Raw genomic sequence first — 15,045 nt, forward strand, 5'->3', positions numbered from 1 at the left:
ACACCATGACGGGCCCGGGGCGTGTGGGTGCGCTCATAACAACCGTTTATGACTTCTGCTGCTCGACTTAACTGCTTGCACGCATTAGTCAAGCAAATTGCATACAATCCTTCTTAGTTATTGTTGTAGCCAGCTGACAACGACTGAAAGAATCGAGCGCGCAATAGCGCTGGCAAAAATTTTTTCACCTCAGCAGCTCGAACAAGGGTACTTTGATTCTTAAAAACAGTGAGCAAAATGCGATTTTGCTCACTGAGTGAGACAAAATGACATTCAACTGACCTTTATAGTCAAATGTCATTTCAACATGCGGGGTCTAATAAAAGTTCGAAATACTTGGGTTCTATTATCTCTGTCCCTTTCACACTGTCACAAAAAGAAACAGACAAAAAAAAGTTAAAACGACATTCAACAGTATATTCACGGTTTATAATAGACCCCCGAAAAACTTCAGACCGCATCGTTCCAAACGACGTACGAGTATGAATTCTTAATAATTAATAAATAAAAATAAAGTTTAAGATTTCATAAAAACTGATAAAATACTATATTTTAGGTATTTTATTGTATAATTAAAATAACGAACTCAAAAAATACACAGATCATCACGCAAAATTAATTATTTTACTTTTAAGAATTTCTACCTTATTTGACAAATAGTACGTATCCGCAATTCGGACCGTATCTTACAAAGATTTTTTTTGTTGTCAAAGTTGGCGATTGAAGTGTCAGTTAATGTTTGTTATTTCTATATTATTTTACTGGAATTTATTATTACGTTTTGTTTTTGTGTTCCATTGCGGTAATTAAACTTAATTGTTTGTATATCTTAAGAAAACATGAGTGCAGGTATTAAGTGATGAAGAAGGATTACATTTTTCAAGTTGTCTAATAGGTATGTTCTCACTGCGCTGAGGTGAAAAATGTTGTGTACTACACGAGATCAAAGTTATTTACATCTCGTGCGCTTTTGAGTCCCTTACTACGCTCAAGATTCTAAATTAGATTCACTCGCTACGCTCGTGAATCTATTATAGAATCTTTCGCTTGCACGGGACTCAAAATAAGCACTCGAAGAAATATCAAACTTTGATCACTTGTTGTACAAATAACTATTCTCCGATGGTGGCACATCATGCCAGCCCACATTCCTCGCTCCGCGCATTCCCTGTCGCGCGCTCATAACAACCGTTTATGACCTCTGCTGCTCGACTTAACTGCTTGTACGCGGTAGTCAAACAAATTGCATACAAAACACCTTAGTTATTTATTGGTGGCCGACTGAAAGAGCCTAATATAGCGCCCGGTATAATCGAAATGACACTACAAAGCTTTGAGTATATAGCCTAAGGAGATGTGATACACGGGCGACCCCCTCCGGCAAAGTACATTGGTCAACTGTTCAAACACGTTATATAAAACTTCTTGAAGTCGCTTCACCGCCATTTTGCATCGTTCCGTGTCGCGAGACGTTTCTCTTAGGCTATATACTCAAAGCTACAAAGACATACCTCTCTTAACTCGTGGTTTGCAAATATTGCAAAGGCCTTGCAAAGGCTTCCATTTAATATTATGTAAAAGATATTGAAGGGAATATAGAAGTATTCTCTTCAATATCTTTTACATATTTCAATTTTTGGTACGTGATGTTTTGAATTTGACCAGGGGATTCCTAGCATTACGCATTGCTTTCCTTTATTTTTTCCTAAAGCAAAGTTATAGACCGCATTGTTCTATAGTTGCGACTATATTTTTGCATACATATCTAAATCTACTTTTCTCTTGCACTGGAAAAACGTTTTCAATTTATGGGCTGAAAGAGCAAGCACCAAAAAGCTTGCGAATACCTATTTTCCATCGAGCGCTGTACTAAGCAGCATTTTCCAATGATCATTCGCAGACCGTATGTCCTTGTTATAAGGTTCAAGAATTGTCAGTTAAATGTGTTCACGATGGTACTGGCGAGGGCATTTCTTGCCCGGGCCACATTCTTGGCGCCCCGCATTCCTTGCCGCGCACTCGCTAACAGTAACACTCGTTTATGACCTCTGCTTCTGCCGATAACTTCTTTCCTTTATAGGCCGATAACAGGGTAATTGGCAGTAAAAGAAAAATAACTATAAATATGATGCTTAGTCCAGATTATTTATACTGGAACTATAAACCAGTTAAATCTCACTGAGTAGGTACCTACTATCTACTTCTAACTAATTAGAAACTTAAGTAAAGAAGTGTTGTCAATCGATATGATAATTCTTTAGAAGCACCACCCCTCTAATAAAGTGTATCATTATTAAGCCTGTGTAATTATAAAACTCAAAACAACCTACGTATATTTAAAACTTGCAAAAAGCACCGACAAAACATAAGCGGTAAAGCGGCATCCCTTTAATTATTGATCCGTCAAATTTAATTACAAGGAAATAGTGGCATCCTTGCAAAAAGTGGTGTAAATGTCTGGCATTTTAGGTGACGAGTGCCAATTAAAATTTTACCCTATATGTTTAAGTTCATAGAGCGTGTCCCCTACATATCATCAATTTTATGTTTTATTCTACTACATATTTTGAACTATCCTACTTATCCTAGTTATCTTAATGGCAAAAATAGTACTAATAAATAAGAATTTTGTATGCACGTGGCAGGCTTTAGTAGGTAAGCAAGGTCAATCTCTATATAATCTCGTCTGCCAAGGTGTTTCGGCAGGAAAAGCCTTGGCAGACTTATATATTCCTGAAATGAGGGTTCTTACCTACCGACTGAAATTGGTTTCATGGTGGTATCAGATTGGTTAGTGTACGGTAACCGATGGTCATCTTGCTTATAATCTCGTCTGCCAAGGTGTTTCGGCAGGAAAAACCTTGGCAGACTTATATATTCCTGAAATGGGGGTTCATACCTACCGACTGGAATTGGTTTCATGGTGGCATAAGATGGGTTAATTTAGGGGTCCCGATGGTCATCTTTGAGAGAGTCTGCCAAGCACTTCCGGCAAAAAAACAACTGGCAGACTTCGCTTTTCTGTGTCTACATGTAAATTTCTAACTGCTGCCATAACTATTATTTCGGTATCAGATGGGTTAAATCAGCCCCCTTTTTTCGCACCGGAAGTGGCCTTCTTTTTCGTACTTTCGGCAAGTTCCGTCGTGGCAGACTATCGAATTCGGACTTAGCATCACTTTTATGGGAAACCATTGTGCATTTCATCGTGGTATCAAGTCGGTTAGAAATTTTGCGACCGGCTATTCTACCATAAGTAGGTCTACATAGTACACATACCTACGAGAGTCTGTATAATTACGGCTTACGGCGGAAATATAATAAGTTACCTAAGTACTTATATTTACAGAAAACTGGAAAAGTCTAGGGTAAAAAGTGGAAAGTCGAATTGTACAACGAAACGAAAGTTTAGTTAAGTTTTAAAACGAAAGTGCTGCAAAAACTAGTGTAAATTTCTGGCATTTTAGTTAACAAGTCCCAATTAACGAGTTTTGCCATTTATGGGATATATAGTTATATATATACAGGGTGTTTCCTGTATATGAGCGTCTTACCCTATATGGGTTTATAGAGCGTGTTTATTACAACGTATCATCGACTTTAATTGTTACTTCACTATTTTAAACTGTTCCGGCTAAAATATTTCTTAAGAATTTCCCGAACATGAGCGTGAATACCGGGAATGTGGGGTATGTAGTAAAATTATTCCGTATAGGGGACGCGTGCGCTCGCAGTGGAGTTATTCTACATTACTACACATATACTTTCCGGATATGTCATTTCATTGGAGTGACGATTATAAAGAATTTTCCGAGAATCGCAATTGGATAGGTACCTATTAATTTTATTGGCGCAAATATTATTAAGAATGTTACAAACGAAAGCGGGAAAACCAAGAATGCGAGGCATGGAGTAAAATAATTCCTTGAGACCAAAGTAGTAAAATTATTCCGTATAAGGAACGAACGAGTGAGATAGTCTGGATTATTCTAATTTTAAACTGGTTTGGATATTTAATTACACTAAAGAATTTTCCAAAAGTGATCGCGAAAAGTTGGAATGCGGGGTACGTAGTAAAATGATTCCGTATTAGGGAACGTGCGGACACTAGGGTGGACGAGGTCGTCGCTCGCGCAGGATCCCACTCGCGCGCATTCTTCCCGGCGAACACAACAAGTTAGGAAACGAATTGCTTTGGAGGTGCTACTGAATACCGACTTGTACCCACAAGTGTGTACCCACACACGGGAATAATGAAAACGTGTCATTAGGGAATTCCTTCCTCATGTAGTGTCTGTGTCGTGGCCAGATAGATTTTGATAATTTCATGAAATGCCATTTTAGTTTACTTTTTTATGATGTGTCCAACCGATCATTTCATGAAATGATTGCTGTGGCAAATAAATGATCAATTCTAAAATCTGGCCTCGACATATGTTTCTTTTTTTTACGATTGCGTTGTATTCTTACTTCCGTTTTTAATACCATGTCGACATTCAAGTAACATATGTATATCTGTGCCCGGTACTAGTTTTCGATGCTATAAATTGTAATACAAAGAAATTAAAAACTTCTACTCCCTCTATTTTTTTTTGTTTAACAATTTTGCCAACGAAAACTAGTACCTGCCATACATGGGTACCTATATGTTACGTAAATGATCATGTAATTTAAGGATGTCGTTTTAAAATGAGAGCGTGACTTCGATGGCGTGGAAGCGGCTTTTTGACTGAGGGTTCGTGTGACTCTTAGCGTCCACCCCACACTAGCGTCCCCCGAGTGTCGGCGTCTAGTCAACTCTAATATGACTGCTGCTCGACGCAACGTTGGCGCAACTGCGCAGTGACGCCATTTTCCATAGCGCTGACTAGACGCCGACGCTCAAAAAACGCTGTGGGCTGGCCCTCAAGAAATGAACACTAGCGTATCTACAGGCCGTTTTCGTAGCGCTTGGGCGGGTCGGCGCGGCGGGCGGCGGCGCCAGCGGTTCCCGGAACACGCCGGAATGCGACTATTTACATCTTTTACCTATTTGGTAACGTTTACAATACGTACACGTACTACAATACGACGCTACGCGGTAATGATGCAAGCGTCTTGCGCGAGTACGTGGAAAGTGCTTTTTTGGAGTTTGCGATTGTAAAACGCATTTGTGGTCGGCTAATTGTACTCGATTGAGTGAACTACGGTATAAGTTCTTCCCCCAGCTAGGTTTGCCCTAAAGCCTTACTATACAGGAAATGGATGTCTTATACGAGTCTAGTAGTTTGGGTATTTGAAAATCTGTTGTTTAAAAAAATTACTGTAGCCTATGGATGTAACAAGCGCGCGTAAGCGCGTAGCGCATTTTGTAAGGGTTGACAATCCTTACAAAATGTTCATATCCAATTTACCTTAATGTATAATTATTTTAAATAATTTAAGAATAAGGCGATATTTGCATACATACTAAAATATTACGTGTCATGAAAAAACACGTAGTTAATTAAAATATATCAACCGTTTGTTAATTTGCATCAGAATATAGAGAAACATCAGCACAAAGCTAATGCTTAATTCAACATAACTTTTATGTCTAATTATAACCCAATAGCCGAGGGAGCACGGACACAGTATAAGGACAATGACAGTAATTTATCTACGACCTAAAGGAGTCCTCGTAGCGTAACATCCGACGTTAAATTCTCGACGCAGTGAATGCGTATCACGACTTATCTAGGAAGTTATCAAAGCTAGCAGTGTTCTAACAGCATGCATAGTCACGTTTTTAACGCGCTCTCTGCGTATGAAAATAAGAGATCTTCAAACGGGACTATTTAGGACCCCTGGGATTTCCTGGGACAATTCGAATATTTTACACCATAGTAATTTTGAGATCAAGAGTCTTACATTAAAAGGCATTTAAGACGATGTAAAATATGTCCTCTCTATTCCAAACAACAACTGTCGATTCTCAAGATTCCAAAAAGCTCAGCGTTCCAAGTAGACGAAAGTACCTTCTCCACGAATTACTTTTCTTTGTAGATGGCCTACTTTTTACAAATATACTATGAGACGAGTCGGGTAGCTGAGGCCGGTTGCAGTTGCTAAATGAATTAGCCACACAGGAATGGGGTCGGCCAGTCTGGCTGCGTTGGCATCCGGCCTAACGGCGCGCGGGCGCATTCTCTAGCGAGCCACATCCAAGCGGGAGACAACATCTAACACTACCTACTTTAAACGGTGGCGTGTTTACATCTACAATTTTAACGGGTTGTCTTAACCCTTTGTCGAGCTGATGTCTCTATTTGAACACTTGATTTCGGATATTAATTCTCTTACGCAAACCGCTACATATGTCGTAGTAGTTCAATGATACTGGTTTTGGCCGTTGTTATATTTGCTGCTACTGAATATAGGTACACTCTCGATGCACTGTCTCGTAATTAACCCCCTTATTTACCTTAGCTAATTGAGGCTTATGTAGCGCGTTTATAAATAACGCCATAAGTCTATAAGATCTAGACGGAGGCGAGCACATCTCTCCCTACTTGCGGTGGCAATGCGTTTTCTCATTTTAAAAAGTAACTTTTGAAAAAAAATTGTATATTATGTTACATATCTGATACTGTGTGTCGTTAAACAGTTACGCCTTTTCAATCCATCCCTTGAGGTTTTTCTTCACTCATTTCTCGCAGAGGACGCGTTATTCACTTATTCATCGGTCCCTTGAGATGAGTATCGTTTTAACGTAACTACTTAGCGCCACTAATTCTATCAAAGCGCTCTTTGAGTGATTCGACTCCATTTTCATGTAATAAAGTGTATCAATGTCAAATGATTCTTAGGTATTTACTTTGTTTCTGTCGTTATTCCTTTCCGCTCCTATGTATGTTTGAATTTTTTCTACAAAAATTCCCTCAGTTGCGTTGACAGAAGCTTTTATAACTACACAGTTACACAAATACAATCTTCAGAGTTTTAAGGCTGATGACAGATTCTTTTATTCGGACTTTGACCGTAACAATAAAATGAAAGAAAAATAAATTTTTAAATTTTCATAAATTGTCATAGAACTGTATAAAGCTTATAAATAATTCGGTTGTTTCACCAGAAAATGAACATCGAGTTTATTGTCGTGTTAAGAGTGAATGTGTTGGATGTATTTTCCGGTGGTCGATATAAAATAATTTAAAGCGTCTGGATGTGACGCGGTGCGTCGGGCTGCGGCTATCAAAGCATCCACTGCCAACCAAATTTATTTTATAGTTTAACGACAAATTGTTGACACAAATGACACACTAGTGAGTTAGAGGCGAGGAAAACATTAAGATCCGCAGTTTACTAACATAAACTGGTCTGGCGAGAGGATTAACGACTTTGGGATACATAATTTCAGGTGTTTTGAGCTTGTTTCGGCCGTTATTAGGGAAGTGTCCAAGCAAGGCGGTTCCTATTATTTTTCACTGATCAAACAAACCGGCACGCGTGGACGTTTGCCTTTGATGAAACTTGAATGTCTACTTAATACGTCAACAATTGACAAGAAAACATTAATACGGCGATTTCACGAGAATGTCGCTAACGAAATGCCATTCTTCTCTTCATCAATATGCTCTTGTCGGTGGAGTAATCGCCACTTTTCTCTTTGCTATGAAAGAGTGGCCATTATTCTAATACTTCTGAAAATGCTGCGCTTCTGAAAAAGCGATATTTGGTCTGGTACTTAATGGCAATACGAGTATGTTCTCGACCTTTACAATATTTGATCGAGGTAGCTGCCATACAAGGCAAAACAATTTCGTAAGCGTCATTCTCGTTGAATGCCCCAAATTACTTACCAAAACGCCCTCCAAGTGGAGAATCCCGCGGCTTGCAGCGGCAAACTAACCGCCAAGCCCTCTGGAAAGTTCTGAATGCCAATGCCTAGGGCTAGTGTCCTGTCGACAACAGAAAACATAAAATATTAAATGGATTGGGTTCAATAAGTTCTTAAAACATTACACAAGACAACGCACGCCAAATAAACAATTAAACATAATCCTTTCATTTGAGTAAAAAATATAAATAATAATTTTTCAAATCGTTTGATGCCATCCGCTCTGAAGTAAGGAACATTATATATAGACAAGCAAAATGAAATAAAAAAACATACAACGGAATATTTAAAGAACCACCTCCATTTGAAATTTTGAAGTCTGTTAAAAATGGTTCTTCTTTCGTGGTTTGTCCTAGAGATACCTACAAGCTGCAGCTGGAATGTTATCTGTATCAACCATTACCTACTGTCACTATATGTGTACATTTTTGAAGAAAATACAACAAAATGAGTTGATGCTACGCTTCGATTTATTCAACTAAATACATCTGTTCATTTAATTATTTCTTTAGAAAACATCGCATTCCGGAAAGATATTCGTTCGTATTTTATTAATCACACGCGTGTCTACAATTTAAACTACTACTGGCTCAATATACAACGTAGTAAACATTACATAAACAAGCAATGCTTCTATTATAAAACTATCTGTCGAATTAGCGTCATTTAATCTGTAAGAAAAAACATATTATATATGCGAAAATATTTTATTATCCGTTGTCCGTTGCTTAACTTTTCACGCTTAAACCGCTAAGCTGATTTAGGTGGAATTCCGAATGGAGATACATAGTTAAGTTGCGGAGAAGGTCATGAGATAATCCCGTGGGCTGTTACTATCTCGGAAATTTAAGTCTCCCAATCATCACATTAGAAGTTGAATATGGTGGAAGCTTTAACGAGAATGCGTTTAACAAGCTGTCGGGTTCTGCAGGAATATAGTTGGTTTATTGGAGAAAATCACGATGTATCTTTAGACATGATATGACCTTTAACAACCAAAAATACTTTACTTCCAATCTCTAGTTCTATTTTTTTCCTCATAAAGATCAAGCACGTACGCAAAGCTAACGAGTAGAGTAGGTAAGAGTGACTGGACTAGGTACCTCGTTATACGAGCAGGAGTTGTTTAAAAGAATAAAGTAGTAGGTAATGTGAGTTTTAACATTGTTAGAACCTTTTTGCTTAAGGAGATAAGTGCATTCCAAGCGGAGACGACTAGCAGCGCTCTAGAAATGCGATTAACTGTACAACCTGCGATGCCAGGCAAAGCTGCTTCGAATAGTCACAGAGATGCTAGTACGAGCAGTACGGTTACCATCAGTTTGTCACTGACATAAACGCCGTCGAGAACGTAATTTACTTTCTATACATCCCGTTTGCACTAATATGCGAGTGCGAGCGAGATGTATAGAAAGTAAATTACTTTCTCGACGGCGTTTATGTCAGTGACAAACTGATGGTAACCGTACAGGTCAACTTTGATGACAACAACTGTAACATATGTACTTGTTTTTCAGATTTCCATAAGGGAGGAGATTCTGTACGCAAAAATCCGTAACCGGGTTTAAGTTTTATAACTTTTTACTTGTAATTTAATGGTTTACATCGCTAGTAGGCCAAGGCTCGTTAAGAGGAAAACGGAATAACGTGACAACAACGCAAAATATACAAATTTAAAATATGAACGACCGATATGTTAAATATAATATCCGTCATCGCATTCAGAGTAAAGCTGTTAATGTCTCTCAATCATCATAAAAATAATATAAAATTTATAGGTATTCGCTACTTAAAAGCAAATTTTATTGAATTGAAGTTTTAACGAGGTCCGTCAACTTAATACACATCAAGTACAACGGGTAACAGATATTGTGGTGTGTATCTGGGTAAATTGGCTCTTAATCTTTACGGGTTTAAGGTGTATTTACGTTTGGACACGACATGTCACTGGGTGTATATGTAGCGGAATGCGCAAGATTCCTGCTGAGATGGTTAACTCAATAAACATGCACGAGGCGGCAGAGCCTTTGAGGTGGAGAAAGCTGCCGCGGAGCTACTGCTGAATTGTAGGAATGTACTGGACCACGTGCTGCTTGTTTAGTACCATCGTCGACACAGTTAACTGTCTATTTGTAAACCTTATTGGAACGATATAAGGACTAACAGTGATCAGTAAAGTGGCTGTTAGTGTTAGCATCCACTTTTCCAATCCCCGTGTTTATCTTGATCATCGACCGTTTTAGTACTTTTATGGCGATTCATGGAATCCATTGACAAATCGAATACTTATATTATACTTGTAGGTTTGTTAACTTAACAGGATCGTTAATTACATATACACATGAATGACGTTATAAGGCAGCGGTCGGTAACCTTTTAGCAGCCAAGGGCCACATAGTAGTTAACGAAGTTTACGCGGGCCGTACTTTGATAATATTTTTGACTTTATATGACATTGTCGTTAGTCAATATTACATACAAAATAGCCAGGGAGGCTCGAGGGCCGCAAGTGACAGGTTCACGGGCCGCAGGTTGCCGCTGCTATAAGGAATTGTTTACTTGTTTATCTACGCACATGTCATAAGTGCTCTATAATGCGGTCAGAAACCGTAGGAAAACCAGTTTTATTACAACCAATTTTACTATGAGAACTTTCTTATCTGTGGTAGTAGGTAAAATCTGTACTTTAATGTTATTACATTACAGATTTTTTGTAACGTTATGAGTTTAAATTTGGAACAGCAGTCAAAACGAAGTGGGTCTCTATTCTAGTATCCATAGATATTAAAACAGTTATCGATACGAAACGTCAATTTAGTATGTTTTGAAGTGAAAACTTCTTTAGCGGCGCTGTGCACTTTTTGAGGTGGGGAAAAAATGTTAAACTCGAGACAGCGTAAGACGATCACGTGACCGTAAGATTTAGATAGCCACTCATTTAGATGGCATTGAAATCAATAAAGAAAAACTCGATAACATTACATGAAAAACTGTTACATCTAGTGAGGTTTGCTCTAACTGGTATTAATATAACTCGAGTACTAACAGTGATGTGCTTAGGGGTTTCAAGTAATTAACGCTAACGCTAGATGGCCTTAACCTCAATTATACATAGTGCATTTTGCACTAGTTATTGAGTTTTCACTTCTGCCGGCACTCCCTGAGTGCAACCCGTTGTTTTTTTTATATAAACCGCACGATATTTGATCTCGAGTGACATGAGAATAGGGATATAGTTCGTTTGTCTAGGAATTAAAAAAAACTACGGATGCGTGACATGCGTGAAAAAAGTTTTCATTCACCGCCATTTGACGTACAGTTTATCTTTTAATTCGTTTTAAGTATGTGTTTAGATAAAGTAGTGTATGTAACTGTACATAATTAGGCATTAAAACACTCGTGTGATCCTATTAACCCCTGGAGCGCCCCAGAATTACCGTAGTATGGAACTCCTATACTAGGTACTAGCACACGTGTCTTGTTAGGGCGCTCCACGGGTTAAGAAACTCACTAATGTTCGTTTCTTAAACCCACACTCGTATTTTAATGCCTCTCATTATGTAGCAGTTATAAACTACTATTAATTGTGTATTGCGCAATGCAGAATATAACAGAAGCAAGTCAAATTTGATTTTATTTATCAACTTCGTGTCTAAATCAAAAGTGTAAAGAAATGCAACAGACGTGATCAATTACCTAATAAATTACTTCTAGTGTTGTAAATTTAAATGAGCCGTATTGCATCGGCGACGCTCTAAGTTATTCAGTTATGTGGCAATAAAGTTATCCCGCTGTGACAAAAGAATATCTTACGCACTATCGTCGCTTTAACAGTTTTGTGTGTCACGTAAAACAGCGAGGCCCGCAACCTATTATGTCAACTGAATGGCTCGAGTCCGGACATATCCGAATTCCAATTACATCACAGACGAGTCCATTTCACTTTCCGACCTACCCGGAAGTGAATTCCTAAGCACTAGCAATACGAGCATACGGCGCGGCCGAATTTTCAGCTGGACAAGCCAAAGACGACACTCGGTCTAAGACTATAGAGTTCCAGCAGTAAACTGCAGTAGAATGTGTCGAAGGCACGCACAAATCGCCGAAGCGGATGTGAACGTTCGTAAGCGCCGTACGAAATGAGACTCAGTTATAGCGGGTTAGAGCATACATTTGTTTTGACGGTTCAGTCGCGAAAGTACTGACAACTTTCACGGCCCGATGGGGGAGCAAGAGACGGCGGTGGCGCGAGGCCCTGCCGACGGGCCATTGACGACATCGTGACCCACATACCGAAGCTCCATTCATACCGCGGCGCGGCGCGCGCAGCTCCTGCCCGCACACTTGACTGCTGCGACACCGGAATTTCCATCGACTTGCACAACTGGCTGTCGAAATAGGACTAGTGTGCCGGAGCCGCTGCCGAGGCCGCCCCATCACCACACTTGTACAATCAAACACCTCCTATGATACGCGCAATCAACAAGCTAGACATGTCTTTCTTTATAAACAAGCGACAATCATGAATGTTACGTACGCACATTGTATATGAAACTGGGCTTAGTGACCTTAATGAAATAGTCGATTGACGAGCTTCATGAAACTAAAACGCCGTGGAAGCTACAGCAAGTGATGTCATCTGAGCCAGCATCACGCACGTCCGCAGATTACTGGAGGATTAAACGTGAGAAACACATGTTCACTCACACGTTCCCATTTACAAATTCTTCTCATACGACTCGCGCAATTTAGAACGTTTTATGTTAACGAAGATTCATAAAACGACTATTAGGAAACCTGCTAATTGGCATCAAACAAATTGACTAAAACGTATTAAATGTTTGTTTTCTATTCGTAAATAGATATAATTATCAAATTGAACATTAGACCTTCTATTGATAGAGCCCTGTCAATGTTTCAGACGTTGACGCGATTCAGAATCGTAGTAAAAATAAAGATCTTAAAATATGATTGAGTTATATCTTCGTGATCAGTTTAGACGGAGTTTTGTGAATAAATAAACGAATTTAAATTAATAGCCTCTAGTCCCGTCAAAAAGCATATACAGACAAGATGTTGATTTCATTTCGTTCGATAGAAACGCAATCTTTAACTGTTTTTATTTGTAGTTTGACGTATACATTTCGTGCATTGGTCTAATTGCGCTCGACGCCGTAATGTTTAGTCCTGTTTCTTTGTCTACAAGAGATTTGACACTTAATTCATATGGGGCGGAAGATGGTAGCTTGTCGGCAGCGCGCTTTGTCTCGCCGAGTTGGAACAAAGCGATTGATAAGCATAACTAGAATGTTGAATTGGCATTATGTGGTGGTTGTGATAGGTGTCGCAGGCGCGGGAGCAGACGGCGTCGGTGAGAGGTGAGGGGAGGTGAGGTAAGGCCGAGGGGGCGGGCGGGGGAGGGGGGCGCCGGCTGCCAGACAGCGGGGCTCCGCATGGGAGGCTAACAGCAACCTCTTGCATCGCTCACTGCTCACCGTCGAGACGGATACGCGCGGAGTATGCTCCACTTAGACGTGGTTGGTGTTTCGCGCAAAATTTGTTGACAAATGAGTTTAGCAGCAACAGCGCAAGTCTAATCGTTTATTATCATTAATAAAATGACATCATAATGCATACCACTTAATGCTAAATAATATCTAAGATTATTTTTGTAACCAACAAATTTTGATCGTTATAAGGTCATGTTATAATCGTCATGTGAGATTACAGACACATTATGAATGGAATTCATTCATAAAGTCGCAATGGCAATGCAGCTATGCAGCTCACTGTAAGTAGGTACTATGCGGTTTTGTTCATTGTTTTCCAGTACCAGACGCCCGGCCGGCTGAGGTAAAACAGTTTTTTTTTATTAAAAAGTGATTTTATTGTGTATAATAGAAAATGGAGCGTTTTAATATCAGAATTCAATTAGGTAAATAAGTACCTAAAGGTACCATTAAAAACGTAACTTTCTAGTAAATGTTAAAAAAAACGTCTTTCTAATTCGGGTAAAATTGTAACTACGATTTTACTCAGGGATACAATAGTCAACAATAATACTCCAAGTAAATCCGTTTCAATTTTCAATGTTTACAATTAATCTACGATAGACAAAATCAAGTAGAGCATACACCACGACGGCGGCAATCTTGGGGCCGGTTGGCGACCGTTACTTGTGAAAATTATGTTTAAGAGTTGCGGCGCGGGCGCAGCTCGATCACAGTATAAATAATTAATACTAACATTAAGTACACAGTCAGCAACAGAAGTAAATAAATCTAAAATGAATATCTAAAAGTAAATGAATGAATATCTCTTTAATGTTGTGAAATAGAGTGATGTGTAGATTAGAGATGCCCCAAATAGTGGTTTTGGCCGAATACCGAATATTCGGCCCCGGTTTCGGCCGATTACCGAATATTCGGCGACCGATAATTCGGCATGACATGCGAACATTTTGAATTACAATTACATATTATGAAAACTGTTCGGCAACAAAGCATAACGTTTGCTAAGGTATACTTATTTTTTGTTGAACAGAATTAATGAATAGGTATTGTTAGAGTCAATCAAATCAGACCCATGATAAAATAAAATAAATGTAAACAAATAATGCTCATAAAAAGGTCTTGGTATTTAACGACTTTCCAAGAATACATTAAAAATATTAATTGTAACCTAGTTTTTGGTTCTTTTTATTGTGTAATTCTTCTGTTTAGGTAGGCGCAACAGATAATATTCGGTATTCGGCTGAATAGTAGGCAACATTCGGCCGAATACCGAATATTCGGCATAGTGGCCGAATAGGCCGAATATTCGTGGCATCTCTAGTGTAGATTATTTTCAACACCTCACTCGTTTAGGTACTTTTGCTGCAAGCTGTAGAAATGGGATGCAGGAGCGCCCAGGACAGTCAAGTATGCTTATTGTCTGCTCCGTATTAAGTTTCATCGCACTTTCTGGTACAGCGTTATTTCATGGAGTAATGCGGGATTTTACTCCCAAGGGTATAATGTTAAGATAGCTGTTCGCTATATTTTTGTCAATGTTCTATAATCGTTATATGCCGAATGCCTTTTATGTCTGACTGTTTGTAATATTTGTGGGTAGTACCTAATATTAATGTTAATTTCGGCTTTAAATGTTTTTATTTCGGAGGGTAAAGCTTGTTAATTAATTATAAA

The 15,045-nt window shown here is 38.9% G+C and overlaps 1 protein-coding gene across 1 annotated transcript in view; it reads right to left on the reverse strand.

The window, feature by feature from the left end:
- LOC134652421 (zinc transporter ZIP11-like) overlaps window positions 1-15,045 on the reverse strand; it is a 61,047-nt gene that overhangs the window by 19,900 nt on the left and 26,102 nt on the right. The window contains exon 2 of the mRNA XM_063507609.1: window positions 7,821-7,919. Coding sequence (XP_063363679.1) covers window positions 7,821-7,919 — 99 coding nt within the window. The remainder of the gene's footprint in view (window positions 1-7,820; window positions 7,920-15,045) is intronic.

The sequence above is a fragment of the Cydia amplana genome, chromosome 11 (assembly GCF_948474715.1).
Source record: "Cydia amplana chromosome 11, ilCydAmpl1.1, whole genome shotgun sequence".
NCBI classification, from domain to species: domain Eukaryota; kingdom Metazoa; phylum Arthropoda; class Insecta; order Lepidoptera; family Tortricidae; genus Cydia; species Cydia amplana.